The 24,325-nt window shown below is 38.9% G+C and overlaps 6 protein-coding genes across 10 annotated transcripts; 3 read left to right on the top strand and 3 right to left on the bottom strand.

Annotated features, from left to right (window-relative positions):
- Positions 1-1,577: 1,577 nt before the first annotated feature.
- On the top strand, positions 1,578-6,120 carry THIC (thiaminC). 5 transcript variants are annotated; one of them, XR_015119917.1, is made up of 6 exons: positions 1,578-1,731; positions 2,598-2,910; positions 3,047-3,174; positions 3,477-4,980; positions 5,458-5,558; positions 5,719-6,120. XR_015119917.1 is itself a non-coding variant. In XM_086229592.1 (5 exons), the coding sequence occupies exons 2-5, from the start codon at positions 2,600-2,602 to the stop codon at positions 5,465-5,467; spliced, it is 1,953 nt and encodes a 650-aa protein (XP_086085718.1). In that variant the 5' UTR covers positions 1,578-1,731; positions 2,598-2,599; the 3' UTR covers positions 5,468-5,663. The 5 variants fall into 5 exon arrangements, 2 of the variants coding, with proteins under 2 accessions (XP_086085718.1, XP_086085719.1); XR_015119919.1 differs by having other exon boundaries at positions 3,477-4,986; XR_015119918.1 differs by lacking the exon at positions 1,578-1,731 and adding an exon at positions 1,784-1,884.
- A 484-nt stretch (positions 6,121-6,604) lies between these two features.
- RPL4 (ribosomal protein L4) lies at positions 6,605-8,481 on the bottom strand. The gene is made up of 2 exons (XM_086229594.1): positions 7,509-8,481; positions 6,605-6,900 (listed from the first exon to the last, which is right to left on the bottom strand). Exons 1-2 carry the CDS (start codon positions 8,368-8,370, stop codon positions 6,896-6,898), a joined length of 867 nt encoding a protein of 288 aa, XP_086085720.1. The 5' UTR covers positions 8,371-8,481; the 3' UTR covers positions 6,605-6,895.
- Positions 8,482-8,856: 375 nt separating this feature from the next.
- On the top strand, positions 8,857-10,817 carry JOSL (JOSEPHIN-like protein). Its single transcript, XM_086242115.1, has 2 exons — positions 8,857-9,425; positions 9,656-10,817. The coding sequence occupies exons 1-2, from the start codon at positions 9,333-9,335 to the stop codon at positions 10,118-10,120; spliced, it is 558 nt and encodes a 185-aa protein (XP_086098241.1). The 5' UTR covers positions 8,857-9,332; the 3' UTR covers positions 10,121-10,817.
- A 1,712-nt stretch (positions 10,818-12,529) lies between these two features.
- Positions 12,530-13,084, bottom strand: LOC147296410 (thylakoid soluble phosphoprotein). The gene has a single exon (XM_086242122.1). It carries the CDS (start codon positions 12,959-12,961, stop codon positions 12,680-12,682), a length of 282 nt encoding a protein of 93 aa, XP_086098248.1. The 5' UTR covers positions 12,962-13,084; the 3' UTR covers positions 12,530-12,679.
- Positions 13,085-14,948: 1,864 nt separating this feature from the next.
- CYP86A1 (cytochrome P450, family 86, subfamily A, polypeptide 1) lies at positions 14,949-16,996 on the top strand. The gene is made up of 2 exons (XM_086242103.1): positions 14,949-15,534; positions 15,972-16,996. The coding sequence occupies exons 1-2, from the start codon at positions 14,949-14,951 to the stop codon at positions 16,946-16,948; spliced, it is 1,563 nt and encodes a 520-aa protein (XP_086098229.1). The 3' UTR covers positions 16,949-16,996.
- Positions 16,997-17,609: 613 nt separating this feature from the next.
- PHT4;1 (phosphate transporter 4;1) lies at positions 17,610-21,758 on the bottom strand. Its single transcript, XM_086253917.1, has 10 exons — positions 21,263-21,758; positions 20,905-21,012; positions 20,507-20,662; positions 20,119-20,334; positions 19,725-19,934; positions 19,375-19,512; positions 18,922-19,023; positions 18,706-18,771; positions 18,424-18,508; positions 17,610-18,101 (listed from the first exon to the last, which is right to left on the bottom strand). Exons 1-10 carry the CDS (start codon positions 21,686-21,688, stop codon positions 18,004-18,006), a joined length of 1,605 nt encoding a protein of 534 aa, XP_086110043.1. The 5' UTR covers positions 21,689-21,758; the 3' UTR covers positions 17,610-18,003.
- Positions 21,759-24,325: the final 2,567 nt, after the last annotated feature.

The following is a 24,325-nucleotide window of genomic DNA, read 5'->3' as shown; positions in this document are numbered from 1 at the left end:
GAAGAAAAGTGCAATTTTAATTCTGAATCAGGGGAAGTTGAACTGAGTCAAAAGTATGACCAAAAAAAAAAAAACCGAGTCAAAAGACTAAAACATAGTGCCTCATAGACCAATTGAGCAAAGGGTAGAAACTGTCCAATATTTTTGAAGCATTTTGCCTTTGCCTTTACTTTTGAGATCAAAACCAAATAAACTAAAAGAATCTGGAAGTACACTGTAAATGTAATCCTTGGTCTGGAGGAGTGATGGGCAGTGATTGCAAATGATATTGTAATCTGTGAAGCATTGATATTTTGGAGTCCAAAATATCAGTGTCCTTCTCTGAAAGCAACTTGTCCTTTCGTCCTTTGGGCTTGGCCAAGGAAGTAAGGAAACCAGCAAAGGGCCACGGTCCCATGTGGCTCTGTTTCTTTCGTTAATTCATAATGTCCTATTCATTCAGCTGTAAAGACTGTAAACTCCTACTTGTTTCCCATACTAAATTACTAATCCACTTATGATTAGTGAAACAAGCAACACCACGTCTGTAATATTATTTTTGATCACCAGCAACAAACTTTATGAGACTACAAACCGGGGAAGATATTATTGGTCAGAGCATCTCTAAGGGACTAAAGTGAGCGACAATGTATTTATTGGTTGGATTAACACAATTTTTGAAATTAATAATTTATTTAAATGAATCCCACCCTTGAATGTATATTATGTCACATATTCGTCCATTCAAGTCCCTTATTTAGACATTATTCCTCAATTCAAGTTTCTTACGTGAGTTGTTTTGATATAAATCACTTGTTTAGACTTATGCCATGCCCAACTAGGCTTTTTTTAGACAAAATCCATGACCAATACAATGGAGTGAGAATGGAAGTAAAATCAAGTGATCAACCAATAGCCAATCTTTTGCCCCTCCATTACAAGGAAAAGGAAAATTTTAATAATAGTCGTCCTGGTTGTCCATATGTGTGATTATGGATTGATGCTTAAGAGTTTTATATATATTAATAATTAACGGTCCTTCAAACACACGAAACTGTGAAAGATGGAATACTATAAGGAAAATATATATAAGCAAGTTGACTTAAGTAATTTACAATTTTACATCAACCACTGTGGCCAATCACAATGCCTTCCTGGGCTGTCAGGTGGCTATGGTCCTATGGATTGATCATTTCAAAACATCCATGGTGCGCTTACTCCTTCCTGCCATTGAAGGGTAATGTAGACTGTAGAGCTCACTCAAAACGAAATTTATTAAAAAAGAATTTTTTTATAAGGTGAAGGGGTCCATGGCACATTTAAAACTGGAATACCTCCTTGAAACTAAGTGCTTATTGTGAAATCAACAAGCACATTTTTTATAAACTATGTGGTTATTGTTTATAAGCATGTTTGACGGCTTTTGCATGCCATATAAGAATGCATAAATGGGAATTTGTATGCAAAATAATGGGTTAAGCTTAAGCACCAAATTATATTATGTGTTCGCAACTTTGCAAAGTAGTAAGCGGATTACAGAAATATCTCGGGAATCATGGGAGCCACGTAAGCAATCGCTTTTTGGGTAGCTTTCGGAGTAGCCTGGAAGACTCACGCTTTTTAACTCCCTATAAAATCATGCGTAATCTGAGGCTGTATTCAGAGTCTGTCATTGAAACTTTCAGTGGGAGAGAGTGAAGTGAACAAGATAAGACTGAGAACCCTCTTCTCTACCAACCCCAGGTTTTCCAGGTTCGTCCTCTCTCTCTCTCTCTCTCTCTCTCTCTCTCTCTCTCTCTCTCTCTCTCTCTCTCTCTCTCCAAAACCTGGCATTTCACTCTCACTGCTCTAAGCCATTAGCGCACTTGGGTCTTAATTTTCTGCTTGGTTTCCTAGAAAGCTAAGGTACATATGAAATGAAGCCAATTTGTCTTTTTTTTTTTTTTTTTTTTTTCTGTTTGTTTTGGTTTCTTGAAATAGGAAAATTTACGTGAACTAAGCTATGTTGAGTTGAGTGTTGTTAGTTTCAATTTCGTTATTATTTTCTACATATCTGAGTGTTTATGATAAGTCTGACGCGTTTTTTAGCTCTACTGCTCTGAGTTTCACCTTCTGATTTGAAGTTGTTGGGTGTTGCATGGATTGCTTAAATCTTTCATTTTCCGCAACAAGGGTTTTTGTTTGTGTGTTTGCTTTGCTTTGTTACTAACTTAGTATTCCGATACCAATCTCTGGGCCCGTGTATCATGTGGTATCGTATTGTGGATGAAGAAACTTCAGAAAATATTGGGTAATCCCTCAGATAATTTGAGGGCTATTTTATTTTTTTATTTATAAAGATGTGCCACGAGTTATAGATACAAAGTGATACTTGATGGAACAAAATCCTAATACTACAAAAACAAGTAATATGAGAGATAATTATTTTCATAAAACTGAAGATGAAGTATTAATGCATTATCATAAACAATGAATAAATTTGCAATCCCAAAGTTTTCTTACGCCTAATTATATATTTATATATAATTCCCTGATGAACTGAACACAAGAGTCTCTGCATCTAGTTTTAAGTTGTTTGTGGATTGAATATTAATTTCCCTTTTCTTTGCTTAACTTAGAGATGGCATCGGTGCATAGTTCCCTGACATCAGTTGTGTTCAAGAATGGCAATCATTCTTCTCCTGCCAAGTTCCCAAGCACTGCCTTCTTGCCTGCGTTTGATGCTGTGGGGCGTCTTTCAAGTCCATACAAGAAGGAAATATGCTTTACTTCCATGAGCTCAGGTCCTAGAGCCACATTAACCTTTGATCCCCCAGCAACCAATTCAGAGAAAGCCAAACAACCGAGGCATACAGTCGATCCTGCTTCTCCTGATTTTTTGCCTCTTCCATCCTTTGAACAATGTTTCCCAAAGAGCACAAAAGAACACAGGTGTGTCTCTTCCTCTTCTTCCATTGGCTTTACATGATTTTCATCTTGAATTATATAACTTGTCAAATCTATACACGCTCACAATGTACACTTGTGAATTGAATTGTGGTGTGCTGATGTATGATCTGCCCTGCAGGGAAGTTGCTCACGAGCAAACCGGTCATGTGCTGAAAGTTCCCTTTCGACGAGTCCACCTGGCTGGGGATGAACCAGCATTTGACAACTATGATACCAGTGGTCCACAAAACATCAGCCCGCGCATTGGTATGCATAATAAGTTCATTTTAACATCTTTTTGGTTGGTAGTCTATCTATGTTGAAGAGGGTATTAATCTTTTTCTTACATATCTAACTTCATATTTTGTTTTTGTTAATTTTGTTTATATGGATGTTTTCTCACTTCTCTCAATGAGGCATTAAGATAATTTGATTGAAAAAAGTTATATAACGTTGTTTAGTTCAAATATAAAAATGTACGGTTTCCACTTCAATGTCTTTTAATGTTTTGTGTTTTGGGCTTACATTAGCATTGTTCATCCTATTTCTTGGTTGATATTGATAAATAGGACTCCCTCAACTACGGAAAGATTGGATCGACAGGCGAGAGAAATTAGGTGGACCAAGATACACTCAGATGTACTATGCTAAGCAGGGAATTATAACTGAGGAAATGTTGTACTGTGCCACTCGTGAGAAACTTGACCCAGAGTTTGTGAGATCAGAAGTGGCTCGTGGGCGGGCGATTATCCCTTCCAATAAGAAGCACTTGGAGCTGGAGCCAATGATTGTTGGGAGAAAATTTCTGGTCAAAGTTAATGCAAACATAGGAAACTCTGCTGTTGCCAGCTCTATTGAAGAGGAAATTTATAAGGTCCAATGGGCAACCATGTGGGGTGCTGACACTGTTATGGATCTCTCTACAGGTCGCCACATCCATGAGACCCGTGAGTGGATCCTACGTAACTCCCCTGTGCCAGTAGGGACTGTACCCATTTATCAAGCACTTGAAAAGGTGAATGGAATTGCAGAAAATCTTAACTGGGAAGTATTCAAAGAAACTCTTATTGAACAAGCTGAGCAGGGTGTAGATTACTTCACTATCCATGCTGGGGTTCTACTAAGGTACATCCCACTAACAGCAAAGCGTATGACCGGAATTGTTTCCCGAGGAGGATCTATTCATGCAAAGTGGTGCTTAGCTTATCACCGAGAGAATTTTGCTTATGAGCACTGGGATGACATTCTGGACATCTGCAATCAATATGATGTGGCCCTGTCAATAGGTGATGGGCTGAGACCTGGTTCCATTTATGATGCCAATGACACTGCACAGTTTGCAGAGCTCTTAACTCAGGGAGAACTGACCCGTAGGGCATGGGAAAAGGATGTACAGGTAATGAATGAAGGACCTGGACATGTTCCAATGCACAAGATTCCTGAAAACATGCAGAAACAGCTTGAATGGTGTAACGAAGCTCCTTTCTACACTCTTGGTCCTTTAACAACTGATATTGCTCCTGGATATGATCACATCACCTCTGCCATTGGTGCTGCCAATATTGGGGCTCTAGGCACTGCCCTTCTTTGCTACGTAACCCCAAAAGAGCACCTTGGATTGCCAAATCGAGATGATGTGAAGGCTGGAGTTATAGCGTATAAGATAGCTGCTCATGCAGCTGATCTAGCCAAAGGTCACCCACATGCTCAAGCCTGGGATGATGCATTAAGCAAGGCAAGATTTGAATTCCGGTGGATGGACCAGTTTGCTTTGTCATTAGACCCTATGACGGCCATGTCCTTCCATGATGAAACCCTGCCAGCAGATGGTGCCAAGGTGGCCCATTTTTGCTCTATGTGTGGGCCAAAGTTCTGTTCTATGAAGATAACGGAGGACGTGAGGAAGTATGCTGAAGAGCATGGTTATGGGAGTGCTGAGGAAGCTGTGAAGCATGGAATGGATGCTATGAGTGCTGAGTTTCTTGCTGCCAAGAAAACTGTCAGTGGGGAACAACATGGTGAAATTGGTGGAGAAATTTACTTGCCAGAAAGTTACGTAAAATCCACAGAAAGGTGAAGGTCAGTAAATGTTTTTGGATTTACTTTTCCTTGTGCAAATGCTATTTTCTGGTATACTTGTATTCAAGAAGTTTGAAAAGAGTTAAGATGGACTAATCTAGTCTCAAGCTCTATAAGCTGGACTTGAAAAGAGTTAAGGTGTTGAATTGTTGATTTCATGGGAAATGTCAGTCAACTCTAGAGCACATGACCCATCCCAGATTTCTGATACAGCATGTTAAAGTCGGATGATGTCTGTATTTTTGTGCATGCAGTTTACCATTGTAAAAATAAAAAATGCCGATTTCTGTACTTAAGCAAACATAATTGTGGGCATCCTGATAGCATATAAAAAATAAAAATAAAAAATTTTTTTTTTACCAATTGAAGGATAAATTTTTTACTATCTTGCATTGCATTATCTTTTTCCAACTAAAGACGGTTCAGATCTAAACTATTCTCATTTCTTGATTCCAATGTGGATATTTGCAGGAACACATGAACAACCAGAATCGGTTTGACAACCCTGGTGACTTTCGTGCATGATTGACTTGTCCAGAACGGAGACCTTAGGTTTTCATTTTCATGCTATGGTATAGAACACATTGTGTGGTGTGTGAAGTACATTTTAAGACTTATTATCTTTTCTCTGCTTGTGCTTGTGTTTTTTCGTAATAAAATGTTTTCTATTTATATTACATCGTCATTGTGTGTATATTCTTTAGCATTCTATTGACATAAAGGACGCACCAGGGGTGCCTGTATCTGCTCTAGCACTGGTTTTTTGGGCTAGGATGCTGGCAGATCAGGCTGAGACAGTCCCTTTGAACCTGAACAGGTTAATGCCTGCGTAGGGAGTGTGCATTTCTTTTTTCCTGTTTATTCTGTGCTTGCACAGGGGGAGAGAGCTTTTGACCATGGTTTGGGCTAGCTGATAGCATCATTGCTGAGCCGATCAGTCGCGTGGCTGGGAGTAAATGAGCGACAATTCTATGATACGTGCTGTGCTTAGGAAGCTTTGCCAAATAGGAAAATAATGCCTCTAACTCCATTGACTGGCTATAGAGAGTATATATTCAACCTTATTCTTTTGTTTTCTCCGGCTCACTTTTTTCAATCTTTAATAAGATAGAAAACATACAATACCTTCCTACCTGTCAATTCCAATTGTTACTCTTCCTCAAAACTCAGTTTTAATTCACTTTGTTAATTGAACTCGGTGCTAAATTTGATAGTAAGCTACTATTCAACTCTCAAATGGTAACCTGAAAATGAAAGCTATTATTATCTCTGAAAATCGTCCTTGCACAACAGCAAGTGCAAAAACATGCACAAATCTTCTTCATTGTGTTTAAAAGACTTGAACATATGAGAGTAAGATGCAACATTAGTAGTAGAATGTATAGAAATCCTTTGTATCTTTTTCAGATACTGGGTTTTTTTTTTTTTTTTTTTTCAAAGTCCCATTTTCATTTAAAAAATTCAAGAATAAAAACCTTATAATTTTTAGTTTAATAATTGCCAACCAAACAGAACCTAAGCATTTTTTCATAAAATTATACAAGATTCAATGTTGCTACCGCTTACCACTGGTGGAATGCATTCAAATGCCTGCAGAAGAAAGATTCAAACAGTGGACTCGAACCCTAAAATGCCATGGCTATTTATTGACGGTCAAATTGGTTTGTTTATTGAGCAAGCATACACTTTCGAGTAATCTCCACCATTGACAAGACTGGTTCAAGATCACAATCTAGAATACAGGAAGAGAATGAAATTTGACTATATAAGTGCATAAAAGAGAAAACAAAGTTATGCCTTCGCCTTCTATTCATTGCTGGACCATCTTGACATCAACACCAACTCTTCTATCAACCAGATGATATCGATGCTCACCTCACCAAACGTAACCAGATAAACTGAGTTCACCTCAATCTGGCATCCAGTATTTTAAGCATATGATGTCTAAGTAGATAATAGTGCAAAAAGAATGAATTGATAACAAGAATAAATTTCTCACACAAAGGAGAACTGATAAAAACTTCCATTTTTATGAAAACCAATGCTCAATGCAAACTACTTTCCTGCATGTCCCAACTCACAAGAATCAACAAATATGAGTTTGATAAACAAACAATCACAGTGAAAGATCCATAACATATGCATAGCATATATATACCATGTAAAATGATGCACAATGCCCTGCAAAATTATTGTCCATGTTAGAACCCGATTAATATAGAGTAGCCTAACAAGCATGGGCATTGGGCATGACTGCAAATTTCCATAGGCTTAAAACATACATGAATGTGCATGAATAGTATAATTTTAACCCCTCAATATAAATAGCAGCAGCAGAACAAGCAGAAGATTCAATTGCTCTACACATGTAAAATTTCAATGCGAAAAGACTGCAAACCCAACACAATACATTCACCTATTAAAAACCCAGATACTAAAAAATGCATGTAAAGGTAAAACACACAAATTTAACCATATCAAAGCAGTTAAAAAGCATAAAACAATGGCATAAAAGATTTAACCTTGAGCTTCACTTCCTTCTTCTTGCTCTGCATCTTCTTCGTCTTCGTACTCGTCTTCGTCCTCGTCCTCAGTCTCGCCTTCGTAATCTTCCCCATACCGTGCGTTCAAATAGTCCACAATGTCCGGCGTTAGAATCAGCTTATCCGCATTCAAAATATCAAACAAATTCAGAGTCCTCGGCGTCAACATTTTCAACGTCCCGATGTTTCGGCTCGAAAGCCGAACACCATCGGCCACCTCCATCATCAAAAACGTAGTCTTCTCCTTGGGGTCGAGCCCCCACCTCTTCATCGCCGCAATAAACTCCTTCGTCTTGGGCTTCTCGAACTCATCCCCAAAATCCTCCACCACAATTGTGTTCGTGGCGGCGCTGGCCATGGCCGTCGATATCGCGAGCCTCTTCTCCTTGCGATTGATCTTGATGCTCCAGTCTCTGGGCTTGGGTCCAAACACGACTCCTCCGCCGGGCCGGAGCGGGGTTCTCGTGGACCCTTGGCGGGCCCGACCCGTCTTCTTCTGCGGGTAGGGTTTTCTCCCACCGCCTCTGACCTCAGCGCGCGTGAGAGTGGAGGCGGTGCCGCGGCGCTTGTTCTGGAGGTCGGTGATGATGCCCCGGTGAACGACGGCGCGTGCGGTGTCGGGTTGGGCGGCCTTGAGGTCGAGGTAGGTGTCACCGACTTTGTCGCCGGTGAAGGAGAGGACGGGGAGGGTGGCGACCTTGGAGCTGAGGGTTAGGGATTTGGTGGGGGGTTTAAGCAAATTGTTGGGTTTGAGGGTTGAGAGGGGTTTAGAGGAGGTGAGGAAGATTGAGGAGGTGAAGAATGAGAGTGATAAGGGTGTTGCTGAGGTCGCCATTGCCATTGTTGAGTGTAACTGTGAGTGACTGAGTCTGTGACTCTCTCTGGAGTTTTGGAGGTGGGATTTGTTAGTTTGTTATCCACTACCACTGCGCCACTGCCTATCCGTTGGTGAGGAGAGGACTGAGGATTGAGGACTGAGGTGCTATAAAACGGCGTGTCGTGTTTCTTTTCAGAGAAGACTACAACGACATTTCGTTTTTCATTTGCACTATTCACAATAACTATGGTCATTTAGAAATATCAAATAGTAGGACTAAGGTGATCAGCTCATGTCATTAATTATATGGCATTATCATATCAATTGTCATATAAAATAGTCAACTAATGTGATCAAAATGTATTTATGAGATTTGAACTCATAATTTTTAAAGAAGGTCTAAATACCATTACTTAGATCATTTCAAAACAAATAAAATAAAATAAAATACCGCTACTTAGATCAAATAATCGCAATAAACATGTAGCATTATTGAGACGTGAAGCATAATGACATTGCTTAACACATGGTCCTCAATTCGGAGTTGGAAGTTTAGGCGTCGGGTTCATTTTTTGCGTTCTTGGTCGATTAACCAACCAATTCTCTTATTTGACTCAAAACGATGGGCCAATGGGCCGTGGCCCGTAACCCGTAGGCCAACCACCATCCCCAACCACCCACATGTTACTAATCCGCTTCTGCCACCCGCCAGACTCTCTGACGTGTGGATATGGCATCGATTCATCGACTTGGAAGATGAAACTCGCAGACTTGACACTTCTAACAAAATTCAATGTCCTCCTCCTCTTCATACAACTAAGTTCAGTTCCTGAACAGCCAAACATAGAAACTTGGGATTCTCTTATTCTTCTTCTTTTTTTCGGTTACTTAGAATCGTTGAATCATCTGAAACGCGTTTTGCCTTACTATTGGGATTCGCCCTTTCTTACGGTCCCTTCTTAAGAACTGAAATTTTGAAATTGAAGATGACGAGCGAGCATAAGCATAGTACCCAAATCTACCACGAACGCCAGAGGCTTCAATTTTGCCTCTTACACTCGCTCAACAATCTCTTTCAGGTACCCTTTTCCAAACCCATCTTTCTTTCCCTCTCTTTATGCTATCTTATTCCATAAATTTCTTGGTTGCTCAGAAGAAAGGTTATATAGAAGAAAACCCATTAATCATTTATGTCTAAAGCCACCATTCTGCTTCAGTTCTATGATTTTAATCTTATAGTTTCTTTATGTTTTTATTTGATTTGATTCTTAAATGGGTCTGCTTTTATCTAAACAATGTTGTAGAACAGCAAAAAGATGCATTTACACGATCAACATTGAATGAGATTGCTGAAAAACTTGTTCTTGAAGAACCCAACAAGGAAACATGGACACCCGCATCCGTATTCTTTAAGCCCCATCATAATGCACTTACTGGAAACTATGACATAAATGTGCTAATTGCGGCTTTAGAAGATAAGGGAAAGAATGTGGTTTGGCATGATCATCGTAATGGAGCGTCTTCGATTGATCTAGATGGACCTGAAGATGCTTTGATGGGTATTCTGCTTAATGTTCCGGTTAGAATGTTTGCTGGGCTTTGGAAAAGTAGACATTGGGTTACATTGAGGAAGATTGACGGGGTTTGGTACAATTTGGATAGTGATCTTGTTGCTCCTCAGGCTTTTAAAGATACTGAAAAGGTTAGAGAGTTCTTGGATTACACCATTGGGCATGGTGGAGAGGTTTTGCTTGTTATGAATAATAAAGAGTGATTTTCTTTCTTGAATTCCAGTTATCTGATAGAGTGTCCAAATGACTGTATATTAAACTCTGCTTGTAACAAATTTGACTTAGAATCAGCTTATAGAGGAAAAAGTTTCAGAGTTTTGGTTTGTTCCTATGTGTCTTCTGTTTCAGTGCTTAAGGTTTTTGAGGTGATGTAACTATGTAAGAATTAATAGGGTGATGCAGGGGTTGGTAAACTGGTAATGATGCTGCTAAATGATAACTGTCACATACTTGGTCTTTAAGAGGATTCTCAGTTAATCTTGACACATTGGGCTTCTCGGTTGATTTTTCCTCGAGGTGAAATGTTATTAGCCAAGGGCAACGTTCTCTTGTTAAACATCTGGATACTGATTACTAAAGGTCTGACTTTGGCATAGACTCATATGAGTGTGGATCGTATGTGTTGACACATTGAAAAGATATATCTTGTATTGGGAGCATGTGATCTAAGCAATTGCTTTCAAGTTGTCAGATGGCTTGATTAGAAAGAAAATGGTTGACTGAATATGCATCTGAAAGCAAAACCATGGAGGGATTGATTGTGCTTCTTTCAAGTTTTGTTGACTAGTTTACTTGTGCTAGTTTGTTCATAGATATTCAGAGAGTTATTGCATGTTGTGTTATGCTTTCTTTAGGTTCTTGAAAACTTGACTGTTATTTATCTTTGATGCTATTTTAGTACATTGAAACATCTGTTTAATCTGTAAAATACCATATTTGAACTCTAACATGTACAACTCACTGGCCCTAGTGCCCCATTTCCATCTATTTACCCTACTATCTTTCCATGGACGGCTCACTTATGTATCTGATTTTAGATCAAACCTGAGTTGATGTCTAAATCTGTATTGACCCTTGTAACTGAATCTTCATAGTTATGATGGACGTGTGATGTGTAAATGTGTCATACACAACGGTCTCATAGAGAGTATTTAGTAAGGTGGGATGTGTACATCTACGTTATACAATCACCCTGAGCAATACATGATATGGATCATTGTGAGAGGGAGATGGAGTCTAAAACCGTCCCACCCAAAAATTAATTTTTGGATCTCGTGGAGTGAATGTTCGAGTCTATACACAAATTATTGGCGTGAATATGATCTATTTGTACCTGTTTGCATACAAATTACTTTCCGTCCTTAGTATTTGTTTTTGGTGTTTTGTTGATTGGAGGGGTCCCCTTCCGATGCAAGCAACAAGGTGCGCTCACATGGTCAAAGGACGGATTTGAATTAGTGGGGAGCCAAAGTTCATGCTTTTGGCTACTGCTTCAGATTTCTTTTCTCACCGTCTCATTCCCTTTTTGGAAGATCCTTTTGACACTCTTCCATATATCATATATTCATATATGTCTTCTTACACCCTCCAATTATATATGCACACCCACTATAGGATTTCTTCTACCCTGCTAGCTCTTTGCTTGTTCAATTCCACTTGTACATCTCTCTCTCTCTCTCTCTCTCTCTCTCTCTCTCTCTCTCTCTCTCTCTCTCTCTCTCTCTCTCTCTCTCTCTCAATATGGCAACAAGAGCCAAGACCCAGATGAGCCACAGAGAGTATGCCAACAAGAGGACCGTCCTTTATTTCAAGCAGACTTCCAGTAAGAGAGTTGGCCAAGACAGAAGGTTTGCTGAAACTTTTAGATTCAAACTTCCTACATGGTCAGGCTTCTTACCAATGAGATTGCTCAAACATTTTGCTCACAAGGTGGGTGGAGCCCTAGGTATCGGTATGGCATCTGTGAGGAGGACCAGACCTTCACGAATGGATTCTATATCTAGACGGTCGATGCCATTTGTGGCTGCTGTTGATTCTCATAGAGAAGAAGCCATAGATGATTGCATCGAGTTCATCAACTCTTCTTCTTCTTTCTCAAGATCAAATTCTATAACCACAAATTGTCCTTAGATTTTTCTAAAATCTATGAATTTCTGTTCCAATTGTTGTTGTTACCTCGACTCCTAGTCTGTTCTATATATAGGAGAGCTATGCTTATACTTACTGTCAGTAATTTGGTGTCCTTATTTTCCCAATTTCTTTCTAGTCTGCGCCCTCTAAGCTGGTCCAAATAAAATGATCTTACTCTGTTTTTCCACTATAAATGGTTTATTGCATTGTTTAGAGAAAAAGGCTGCTCTGCAAAGATAATCCCACTACCAAAAAGACTCTAGCCGCTTCATAACCCAGAGAGCTCATGCCTAGAGGCAGAGTACATAATACACACATAAATAACATAAATGTTAATTACCAGAGATTAAAATACTTTTTTCTATTTTAGTGACATAATTAATGAATCACTTATCCAATTAATTCAACAAATCAGAACCCCATTTGGCAACAAATTATTCCAATAAACATGGTATATAACTATAAATATACTACCCGGTAGGTGATGATCAAAAATGAATTAAAATTAAATTCCTTAGATATGTAGAAAGATGATGAATAAGTAAACAGAGCTTAATGTTCCAGAAGATGAACAATTGAGTACTGAAAGCAAATAGACACAGAGTAGTGCCTGAAATGGCAGAGAATGAGAATCATTTCTTGGCGAAGAGGCCTCCAAAGCCACCCTTCTTTTTGGGCGGCACAGCGACGGAGTTCTTTCGGGCGCTGGTGGTGCCATCACTCTTGTCATCCACCTTCTTGAGTATTGGGTCAGTCTCAAGCAGCTGGTCCTCCTTTGCCATCCCTCCAATAATCCAATCAAGCAGACCCTTCTCTTCTTTGCTTCCTCCTGCTCCCTTCGCCGCCGTCGCCGCGTACACTCTGCTCTTTACTCTGCCGGTTGCCGGAGGAAACACCATTGTCAAAGAAGCCATTTCACCTTGTAGAGGAAAATGGTATTCTACTATATGGAAGTCGGAATACTTTGGACTTTGGAGTGAAAAAATAAGAGGAGGGAGGCTGAGTGAGTAGGATAATATATCCCACTGGCTGTTGCTGAGTTAATGTCAGCCGTTGGATGGCGGTTGCATGATCATTTACTGATTTAGATTTGAATGGAAGTGTCTGTAGCACAAGCTCTCCACAAGTGTCTTATCCTCATTCCTTTAATTTTCTGTTGGTCTTGGTTAAATTGTACGAGGAGAAATACATTTTGTGAGATGAATAGATGATGGATGGCTCATCCTTAGTGGAATGGTTGTGAATAAAGGCACGTGGCAGCACCATAACCGGGTGCACTTAGTGGAGACTGGAGGTTTAGTTAATGGGCCAAGTGGAGTGGGATTGGGCCCAACTTACTAGTCCAATGATAGAAAACTATGAGAACAGGCCTTCAAATGGAAGCGTCCGCCTCTGAATGGATCATCGATGAGATTTTAATTTTGCTAATCAACTGTTCACCGTAATAATGGATGTAGTGAGTACGAATATCAAATACGGTTAATCCCTTTAACATTTTCTTAAGTTCAAAGTTCAAAACAACCTTGAATTGGTGTAACAAATATGTAGAAATTAAGGCTTGTTACATAAATTTGAAATACAATCAAAGAAAAAGAGGAGATTCAAATCTCCTCTGAACATGTTTATTTATAAAGAAAACTAATTGTTAGTTTAGAGGATGAGTGCAGCTCAATACACTATCTTGTTCCCCCCAATGGGCCTTTGGCATTTGACTCGGATTTTACCATATAAGTAAGCCATTTACTAAACTTGCACTACAACATATATATACAACATGACATATACATGGACAACTATTCAACCAAAAAAAATCTTGGGTTGGTGTCAATTGCCTTAAGAAAGGAGAAAAGGTGGCAGTTTTGTTCTCCATTTCTTCTATCCAAAGTTTTCCTCTTCTCGATCAGAACTTTCCAATCCAAAGAGAGTCAATTAAGTTTCCTCTCATGTCTCAGCTGCTTGTTGGCTCACATTCTTTAGAAGTGTCCTTCCTGCAGATCTTGAGCAACTGAACCCATTTTCTCATATCGGGTAAACCATCTCTACCTACCCTCTTTCTTTTCCTCTCTCAGAGTATAGCTGGGCTTGCAAGAATGCTAAGGAAATTAACCAATGTGCATGCATGCTTTGAGATTCGGATAAATAATTACAAACTAGCTGGTATTATACTTTTATAGGAAAGTACGTACAGATCCTTACAACTATGTACATACACTATATATATTCTTAATTTTGTAAATAGTACTAATGCATCCAATTATCTTTGTAAATTCCTGAACAAATTAATTATAGTCCAAATTAACAGTGTGTATAACTGTATAGGTGAGACATATACTTTATGTAAAAGAGTTGAAAAAAAGCCTCTACCGAAAAAAGAGTTGAAAAAAAGTTGAGAAAATAGTTGGATTAGTAATTGATAAAGCATCATATTACAAATTAAGCAATTATTATTTGTATGCCATGTAGCCTGTAACAGTACTCGGGCGTGGCATTGCTTATAGACTGCCACAAAAGGAAAATAAAAGTTAAACCCATACCTACAAGCATTCTACTTTTACTTATTAATCACTGTCTGTCCATAAGCAAATATCTTCCAAGCACCTACTCAGAGCGACTAGAAAATTACAAAAATTTAAACGCCATTACAAAAAAAAAAAAAAAAAAAAAAACCCATAAATCTTTGCAATGTTTTCGTGTACATACCTCCACGTACACAGTTTCCTATCAACTTGGCAGCGACTTGCATACCCCAAAATTCCCAACAACTCCTCCTACAACTTTCTCATAATTATGTCACCCTTTATATACATCCCAACACCTTTCTCTCTTAGTAATCGATCCACCAATTAAACCAACCACTTAATTAATTTCTGCATACCGCAACACCAATTGCAAAGCTCTCACATGGAGACCCTTCCTCTTCTCTTTACCCTAGCTGCTGCTACATCGGTATATCTGTTTTGGTTCTACCTCTTGGCCCGAAAGCTCACCGGACCAACCGTGTGGCCGCTGGTCGGCAGCCTTCCGCTTCTCTTCGCAAACCGGAGTCAAATCCACGACTGGATAACCAGTAACCTCCGCGCCACGGGAGGTTCCGCCACGTACCAAACTTGCACACTCGCTCTCCCTTTCTTGGCTCGCAAGCAAGGGTTGTTTACGGTAACTTGTAACCCGAAGAACATAGAGCATATTCTACGAACCCGGTTCGACAATTACCCCAAGGGGCCCACGTACCAGACCGCTTTTCACGACCTTTTGGGTGAGGGGATATTCAATAGCGACGGAGAGACGTGGCTGATACAGAGGAAAACGGCGGCGCTGGAGTTCACAACTCGGACGCTGAGACAGGCCATGGCTCGGTGGGTGAACCGGACCATCAGGAACCGGCTGTGGTGCATTTTGGACAAGGCTGCTAGAGATCACACCACCGTCGACTTGCAGGACTTGTTGCTTCGCTTGACGTTCGACAACATTTGCGGACTCACATTCGGTAATAACAATTTAAATTCTCATACTCCTATAATTTATCTGTTAAAAATATTTATTTTTCATATGATCGTAATTAATTCATCTTATTTTATGTTATCTTAACGGATCATCTTGTACTATTTTATTAATAAAATGAGATTTATGTAATAGATTCTACATTGATGGACTCCGTCTCTACTAAAGATGCACATGATGATCAGTTTGTTTAATATAGTTTTATACGAAATTAGCCAAAATTTAAAAAGTAATATTGGAAGCCTTATTTATTACATTTGGCGTTATTAATACATATTATATCAACATTAATTAATACATACGATACGTTGATATAGTGTTATATATAAATCTTTTCAAATTACAATACATATAGAATAATTTTTCTCAATTTAGATGAATTAACCAATTCTTGAAAATTCTAAATTTATTTTTCCATAACAGGTAAAGATCCGGAAACGCTGTCACCCGAATTACCCGACCACCCGTTTTCCAAGGCGTTCGACACCGCCACCGAAGCCACTCTCCAACGCCTTCTCTACCCGGCATTCCTATGGAAACTCCAGAACATCTTCGGCCTCGGAACTGAGCGACAGCTAAAGAAGAGCCTCCAAGTCGTTGAGAACTACATGAACGAAGCCATCGTCGCACGGAAGGAATCTCCGTCCGACGACTTGATCTCCCGCTTTATGAACAAGCGTGACGTCGACGGCAACCCCTTTCCGAGCTCCGTCCTCCAACGCATCGCCCTCAACTTCGTCCTCGCCGGCCGCGACACGTCGTCGGTGGCGCTCAGCTGGTTCTTCTGGCTCGTCATGAACAATCCCCAAATCGAGGACAAGATCGTCAGCGAGATCTCAACGGTTCTGAGCGGGACACGTGGCAAAGATCAGCGGCTGTGGGTCGAAGAGCCGTTGGTGTTCGATGAGGCGGATAAGTTGGTTTATCTAAAAGCCGCGCTGGCCGAAACGCTGCGTTTGTACCCGTCCGTACCGGAGGACTTTAAGTATGTTGTAAACGACGACGTGTTGCCGGATGGGACTTTCGTACCGGCCGGTTCAACGGTTACGTATTCGATATACTCGGTGGGGAGGATGAAGACTATATGGGGGGAGGACTGCATGGAGTTTAAACCGGACCGGTGGCTGTCGGTTGATGGAAACCGGTTCGAACCGCCCAAGGATGGTTATAAGTTCGTGGCCTTCAATGCTGGACCGAGGACTTGTTTGGGGAAGGACTTGGCTTACCTGCAAATGAAGTCGGTGGCGTCGGCCGTACTGTTGCGTTACCGCCTTTCTCCGGTTCCCGGTTTCCGGGTGGAGCAGAAGATGTCTCTCACGCTCTTCATGAAGAATGGGCTCCGGGTGTATTTGGAGCCACGTCAGCTTGGTGGGCCGGACCAGGTCGCCAGCTCAGCATAGGGGGAGGGGTATTTTCGCCATTGAGAAAAAAAAGTTAAGAAGCTGTCTCTATCATGATCAACTGTGTCAATATTATATAATTAAGTCATTTAATTTGTTTTTGCTTTTGTATACGTTTTCAGTTGTACCGTTGTACACTTGTACGTGGTTTGTTGGGTGGGAAAGTGGGCTGAATTGGAGTTTAGGTTGCTCATCTAAGTTGGAAGATTGATGATGTCTTTGTCATTATAATATATTCCATATCGGTTGACATGGGTTTTCATTTACTTATCAATAAAAATTAAATGTATACTTTTAATCATATTTCTATTGTCCTTTCCTATGTATAAAACTACTATTTTTCAAGCTATGATTTTAAACCGTTGATCAAGTTAATTCTTGCTTTATAATTTATATTTATGTTCTAACAACATAACATACAACGTAACATTATATTATGTGTTTTGTTATGTAAAAACACGATCATTCCTAAACAGCTAGGATGGTTAATATTGATGAACAATGAGATGTAATTGTGTTGGTCGAATATATAAAACACAGTCGATCAACCAGCCAATTCTCTTATTAAAATGGCTCTCTAAATAACATGGCTCAACTTGAATCTGATATATACTCCCGCAGCTACTAATTGGGTGATGATATTGGATGATAGATAGAGGAATGGAGCCTAAGAAGTCAAGAAATATACATTAATGAAAAATACATACATACAATATAATTGCTACCTAACCACAAATTTGAAGAGTTAAGTATTACATTTACAGAGGCTGTGTTGGGGTCATTTTGCTATGTATTCATTCTTCATTAAAATGGTATGAAAATGCAACCAATTTATCGAACTTCAAATTCTGGAAGCATTAGCACTTCACTCTTCCAAATTCAAGCTTCCTGCTCCAAGTCAAAATCTTTAAACAATTCTTTAAGTCCAAGAATTTCAGTAAAAGGATGCTGCCTTCCTTCCAAATTGAATTTCTTGGTAGTTCTTCTACTTCTTTTCTATCTCAGTTCAGGATTGAAGTGCCACGTGGTTTATCCAAGACCACATTATCGATGAATCAATCTATGATCTTCTCACCGGTTGAGAAAAGATTCCAGACAACAGTTCCAACGAGATAAAGGCCTACTGAAACTTTGAATACGTCATCCCAAGAACCTGAGAATTATAAATGTGGAGAGGGAGGAAAATTAAAATCAGATTGTTGCTTAAAGATTACAATGTGTCCTCAAGGCCAGGCCAAATTAGGGCCAATTTGAATTCCACTTATGCCTGCAAATGAAACTAGCTAGCAAGGAACTGTTCCAAAATTTGAGTCAAAAGTTTCTATATCCGGCTACAATACTTTGGCTTAGTTATCAGAATTCATTAATGAGGAACATTAAGTGTGTGTGTGTGTGTGTGTGTGAAAATGTGATTGTTCCATATAATTCTGTAATGGCTCACTAGCAACTAAAACTTGTAATACATGAACACTAACCATGTTGCAAGATGTAACCAGTCGATGCTGTTCCAAACACACCTGCCAGAACTCCAGCTGTATTGGACAGACCAAGCAATACTCCCTGAGAAACAATTTGAACAAGATAAATTAGAACCATTTTTTTTATCCTATTTTCCACTCTACCATATAATACCATTCTAGAATTCCTCTACAATTAGAAAGCATGCATTGGCCAGTGATTTTGATCCCATGGTAATTCTAATAACACAGAAAAAATTAGCACATGCAAGCCAAATAAAAAGTAAAACTGATACTCACTGAATATCGTGGAGCAATATCTTGATGGTTTGAATATAGACCAGACTGTGAGAACGCATCAGTTCCCTATTTAAGCAAACCAAATAGAAAATAGTTAGGCATATGATAGCAAATAAGAGAATGAAATACAAAAATATTTGAAATTGTACAAGCTTTGGAAAGGAGGAGGAAAATATATATTAAGTTTTCTATTTCCATCTACAGTAAGAATCAGACCTGGCTGCATGCCATACACAGAACAGCCATTGCAGGAGAATTAACATGGCTCAACTGAGTTAGGAAGAAAGCAGGGCCAAGAAACCCAATTGTTTGCATAATCTGCAAAGGAAAACATAGATTAGGTTAGAAATACAGACAGTTGAACTGAGAAAACCCAACTGTTTAACAAACTGGCAATTTAAAAAAAAAAAAGCAAGGGAACCAAGTTTTGGTTTTCTGTCTTCATGACAGGATGTCAATAAGCAAATAAAGAGGGGAAATGATTAAACACAATAAGGGGTTGAATTCATCAGCCATCTGTTAAGTTCAAGCCAGAACTAGCCAGATAGACCACTGCTGATAAATATATTTTAGCCCCAAAAAATATGATTCCTATCTTGGAAAATTGTTCTCAAATAATTGATTAGAAAGAAAAAAAATGTATATATAACATTAAGGAATTAGTAATACCTTACGAACCCTTGTCACAGATAAACCCTTGCTCACAAGTGTGTCTGCAATCCACCCTCCAAGATTTGCAGAAAATGCCATTGTAAGCCAGGGCAAAACACAGAAAAGCCCTGATTCTGTAAGATTGAACTTCAGCACCTAATGGTGGGATTAATTATAAAATCAGTATTCAACATGCAATTTCAGGTTTGTTTGCACACATTGCTACCAATGCAGTGATAAGCATAAAACCACTGCTTAGTACCATCAATTTTGACAAGCCACAAGACAATCCTTTTAAATACTTAAAAAAGAAGAAAGATACAGCCTTAAATTAGAGTCAACAAACAATGCAAGAAAGGAAGACTTACTTGGTTATAGTATGTTGGCATCCATGTAAGAAGAATAAATGTTCCCCAATTGTGACAGAAGTGAGACACTATCAGGGCCCAAACAGGTGCTTTGGATAAAATTAATCCCCAAGGAATCTCTTTAACAGGTTCCTTGGAAACACTACTGGCAAGAATGAGCTTCTTCTCTGCAGGTCGCAGCTCAGGATCGTCAACAGGTGAACTGTATGCCTACAGAAACAGCCCCCAAAAAGCCATTAAAGATAATATACATACACTAGTCAATAAAAATTTGATTGATAATTTGATACCAGTAACTTTTAGTCTTTAGATGTGAACTCCTAATTTAGGTTGCAAAAGTAACATGTTTCTAGAAAAGCCACATTAATTCAACAAGGGTGGTAAGTTGTATCACCTTACTTAGCCATACAGCAAACCAGACCGTCCCCAGAGAACCAAAGGAGTAAAAGACTGAAGGCCATCCAAACTGATGTATCAAAAATGGTGAAAAGGCCAAGCCAGTGACTGATCCAAGGTACATCCCACTGTAAACCAGTGCCAAAGATCTACTTCTCTCTGCTACAGGAATCCACTTTGACAGAATATTATTCATGGCAGGCATAGCAACACCCTGAAAGAAAGAAGCAGACATAATTAAGATTAATCCCTTTTCTTTGGAGGCCTGTTAAGATTGCCCTATTGTCCCAAGTACATAGGCGGCAACAAAAATTAACAAATAGGCACAGTAATTAGCCATCAGCAATCTATTCCCTACATATTAATCATAAATTTAGAATTCCAACCTCACCAATCCCCATGAAAGCACGAACAACAAGTAGGAAAGGCAGTCCAATTTTAGCAGCAACAGGAGTGAGAATAGTAGCAACAGACCACCAAATGACTCCAAATGCCAGGACCTGCTTCCCACCTACCGTGTCTGCCCATATGCCACCAGCAATCTGCCACTCACAATGTTAATCTCATAGGTTATGAAATTTTCACTTTGGATGGACCACATGGAAAATGTGTCACAGTGTCAACGTGACACATTACATTAATAATGTTACAAAATGGAAAAAATTTAATAGATAAACAAAAATGGATCGACTGGGAATTAGTATTAAACTCACATATAAGTTAAAATTGAGAGGCTATATAAGTTCAAACATGTAATGTAATTAGGAGAAGTGCAAGTAATAACCTGAGTTAGGAGGTATCCCCAGAAAAACGAAGACTGTATTAAACCCACAGTTCCTGGGTTCCAGTTGTACTCTGCTGACATAGGAAGTATGGCAATGCTCATGTTTACCTGCCACACATAATTAATCTCTTCAAAGTTACTAGACTAAAAAATAAGCTCTAAACACTTCATGCATGTTATGTTGTTAAATTATTAATCCGAATTGTCATAATGAAAATATTATTCTACATAAATTAAGTTACAATTGCGCATTTAAACTCTTTTTTTTTTTTTCTCAATTGAAGCATAAAGAAAAGTGCTTGTTAAATGCCAAGACCATGGGTCCGTGACCATGTTCCATGCAAAGCTTCAAGCTTACTCTGTCCATGTTGCAGAGGAGGAAAGCCGAAAAGCACAGAATCACAATGACCCATCGTTTCGGGAACTGTTCCAACCACGAAGCCTCAGGCTCAGCCACAGAGTCCTCCAATTCCAAACCATCCTTCCCGGCCACCACCACATCACTCAATCCCCCCTCGAACTTCGCCGATTCCGATATCTCGTACGCCTCCGACTTAACATCGGCGAACACTTTCCCGCCTCTCTTCTCACCACCACCCGAGACGTCCCTACCCGAAACTCGAACAACGCAGCAGTGTTCCCGATTTTGAATCCGCACGCGAAACTGAAACGGGCTCTGTGGTCTGAAATCGCAGCCGAAACCGAAACTTCTCTTGGGGGCCGAAATATCGGGCGGGACGTTTGGCTTGGGAGAGAAGGAGTAAAGAAGAGCTCTCGCGTTCATGGTGGTGTTGGGAGCATGAAATGGAGTGCTGCTCAGTGTTCAGAGAGAGAGAGATTTTAAGGTTGGGTAAGGTTTTGGAGAGAGAATTTGGAGGGATATTTATGTGCATTGGTTACAGTTTGGACACGTGGCAGTTGCGTGGCAGTTGCATGGAAGGGGATTGGATTGTCAAGGTTCGGGTAAGAAGACGACGGTCTTTCCGGGTAGCTGGGTGATTAACCGAATCCGTTAAGTATATTATTTAATAACTTTTCTCAATATTGGCCAAAAAATAAATAAATATATTTTCTCAATATTGGCCAAAAAATAAATAAATATATTTTCTCAATAAAGCCTTATGGGGAGAAATTGGGCTGGACTTTACCAAATTACCAATTGAAATTGTATGGGCTTTCGGACCCAAAAACGAGGCATGGGCTTGGATAATTCTGTTCTAAACTTAACTTCAAATATAATCCCAAATAAAACAGGCCCATATTTCATTTTTCAACTGCAGTGTCCATCATTGCTGGTAAAATCCACCTAGTTAAAATGATGTCATTTTCATATTTAAGAGTTAAGCATATCGAGATTAGAGTTTAGCATTAGGATTTCAAATGAAAATATCATATGAAAGTCTAAAACGACATAACTTTAGATATAAATATAAAATTAACACCTAAAAAACTTGTTAAAAAATCGATCATTTTTAATATGTACGTCTTAACTCTTGAGTTTGAACTAGGGCAATATCTCTCGAGTAGAACAATAAAAGAAAAGAAAAAACAAACAAATAAATCTCGAGTTATAATGACACCGAAATCGGTCCAATGCTTGTTCCGTTCCATGAATGATTTCCTTTTGAAAAATATTTTGCTGTGTCCCTCTTGTAGAGTAACAAATTATAACTCCTGGAATTAATGAAGTACTGAACCAACACTGTGGGTCACTCAGCCATCATACCTTGCAAAAGAAAATGGCTAAACTGCTTCTGTGTCCAGAGTTATTTCAGATTCTAAAAGTTCTAATTAAACAAGTAAGGACAATAATGACTAACGTGGATATCATAGAATAGAACCAAACGCTTTGTAGGTCAGCCATCAACTTATTAGTCAGGACAAAGGTCCCTCTGGCTACAGGCCAACCAGTTTTCACCTCCTTGTCTCTGTGAATTGGCTGGGGCAGTTAGCATATATATAATATGTAAGGATCAATTTCTCCCATTCAATAATCCCTGCAGCTCTAATTCGGTGTTAAGAGTATATCCCACATTCAGAACATGAAGACTTGTATTATAATATACAATTTTGATTTATTGTTGATTAATTTTGTGTTAAATGCTCTAATCCTTATATAGTATTAGAGTATATAAGTTATTCATACATTTTAATTTTAATCACAGAATAATATCTTGAGGCATTTTCTTGTAGAAAACTAGAAACTAAAAACTTACTGGTACAGATTCATTCAACTTTGGACAAAAGACTTTTGTGTTTTGACCCCACCACAACCACCAAGAGGCTAAGACCAAAAAACAAAGATTATAAGAATCAGAAAATTTGGTAATGCATGGTCATGATCCTCAATTTTATAACTCCATGCCCCCACAGTGAAAATATAAGTGTGCCCATCAAATGGGTCACCAATTGATACTCCATATTAATTAAGCACCAAAGCTAGCTCCTAAAGATAAAGAGTCTCTCATATGGTTGGAGGATAAGATAGTTTATTGAATGCCATGATTAACATTCTGCCCAAACAGCCCTTTCCAAGTGACAAGGTGTGTGTATAACATGGTCACTAAGCTAGAAAGTAGATTAATGATGCATCATCTCTACCCACTAATCTAAAACAATGTCAGCTGCTTTCTCTTATGCTGGTGACAGGGGCAAAGGAGAAAGAGAAAGCATATAGTCACATATGAAAAGCTTTACTAAAAGAGAAAGGCAATAGAGTTGCCTTTACTTCTTTCTTTTTTTCCTCTTTTTACTTATTTCTTTCTTCCTCTTTGGCTTGGTCTTTACTTCATATTGTAAAGTCAACAATAGGGTCAAAGTCAATCAAACACACTTATTAACCTGCTGCCCTAATAAAAAGTAAAAGTGATTAGGTACATATTTTCATCAAGGGGATAAAAAAAGAGAAGAAAAGTTTTGTTTATACATATATTAAAACACACACGATTAGAATTTAAGTTTTTAAAATTCAGCATTGACATATATTACATATAAAACGCATGTTACATTTTGATTTTCCCAAACTACTCTCAATAATTCACAAATTAGTACAGTAGATTTTGTCATTTCCTATTAGGGTAAGGTCATTTGGTTAATTGTGTACGATGATTACATATTTACCTCATATTTTAACATAGAAGTGGGGTGCATCAGGTGACATAGTTTAATGAACGGGAGGCAAGGAGATTTCAGCATACTATTCAATATTCATCTGCTAATAAAGATAGAAGCATTTTGGCCCACCAAGAAAGAAAGCTAGTACTCGACTTATTCATCAAGTGGGCCACATTAGACTGATTTATGGGCCGGAGCCCACATTGAAATAATGATACCATCCGGACATATTTGGTAATTTCGTGCCAAATTGTCAATATATCACGAGATAAAGTTCTCAAAGTCGTATCCTAGCTATTCCACGTTT

This window comes from Dryas octopetala, chromosome 1 (genome assembly GCF_963921425.1).
Source record: "Dryas octopetala chromosome 1, drDryOcto1.1, whole genome shotgun sequence".
Classification (NCBI taxonomy): Eukaryota; Viridiplantae; Streptophyta; class Magnoliopsida; order Rosales; family Rosaceae; genus Dryas; species Dryas octopetala.
This window is presented reverse-complemented; position numbering and strand designations above follow the sequence as displayed.

Coding starts and splice junctions, on each gene's coding strand:
- THIC (XM_086229592.1), top strand. CDS start 2,600: ATGGCATCGGTGCATAGTTCCCTGACATCAGTTGTGTTCAAGAATGGC. Junction 2,911..3,046: donor AAGAGCACAAAAGAACACAG/GTGTGTCTCTTC, acceptor TCTGCCCTGCAG/GGAAGTTGCTCACGAGCAAA. Junction 3,175..3,476: donor AAACATCAGCCCGCGCATTG/GTATGCATAATA, acceptor ATTGATAAATAG/GACTCCCTCAACTACGGAAA.
- RPL4 (XM_086229594.1), bottom strand. CDS start 8,370: ATGGCAATGGCGACCTCAGCAACACCCTTATCACTCTCATTCTTCACC.
- JOSL (XM_086242115.1), top strand. CDS start 9,333: ATGACGAGCGAGCATAAGCATAGTACCCAAATCTACCACGAACGCCAG. Junction 9,426..9,655: donor CGCTCAACAATCTCTTTCAG/GTACCCTTTTCC, acceptor GTTGTAGAACAG/CAAAAAGATGCATTTACACG.
- LOC147296410 (XM_086242122.1), bottom strand. CDS start 12,961: ATGGCTTCTTTGACAATGGTGTTTCCTCCGGCAACCGGCAGAGTAAAG.
- CYP86A1 (XM_086242103.1), top strand. CDS start 14,949: ATGGAGACCCTTCCTCTTCTCTTTACCCTAGCTGCTGCTACATCGGTA. Junction 15,535..15,971: donor CATTTGCGGACTCACATTCG/GTAATAACAATT, acceptor TTTCCATAACAG/GTAAAGATCCGGAAACGCTG.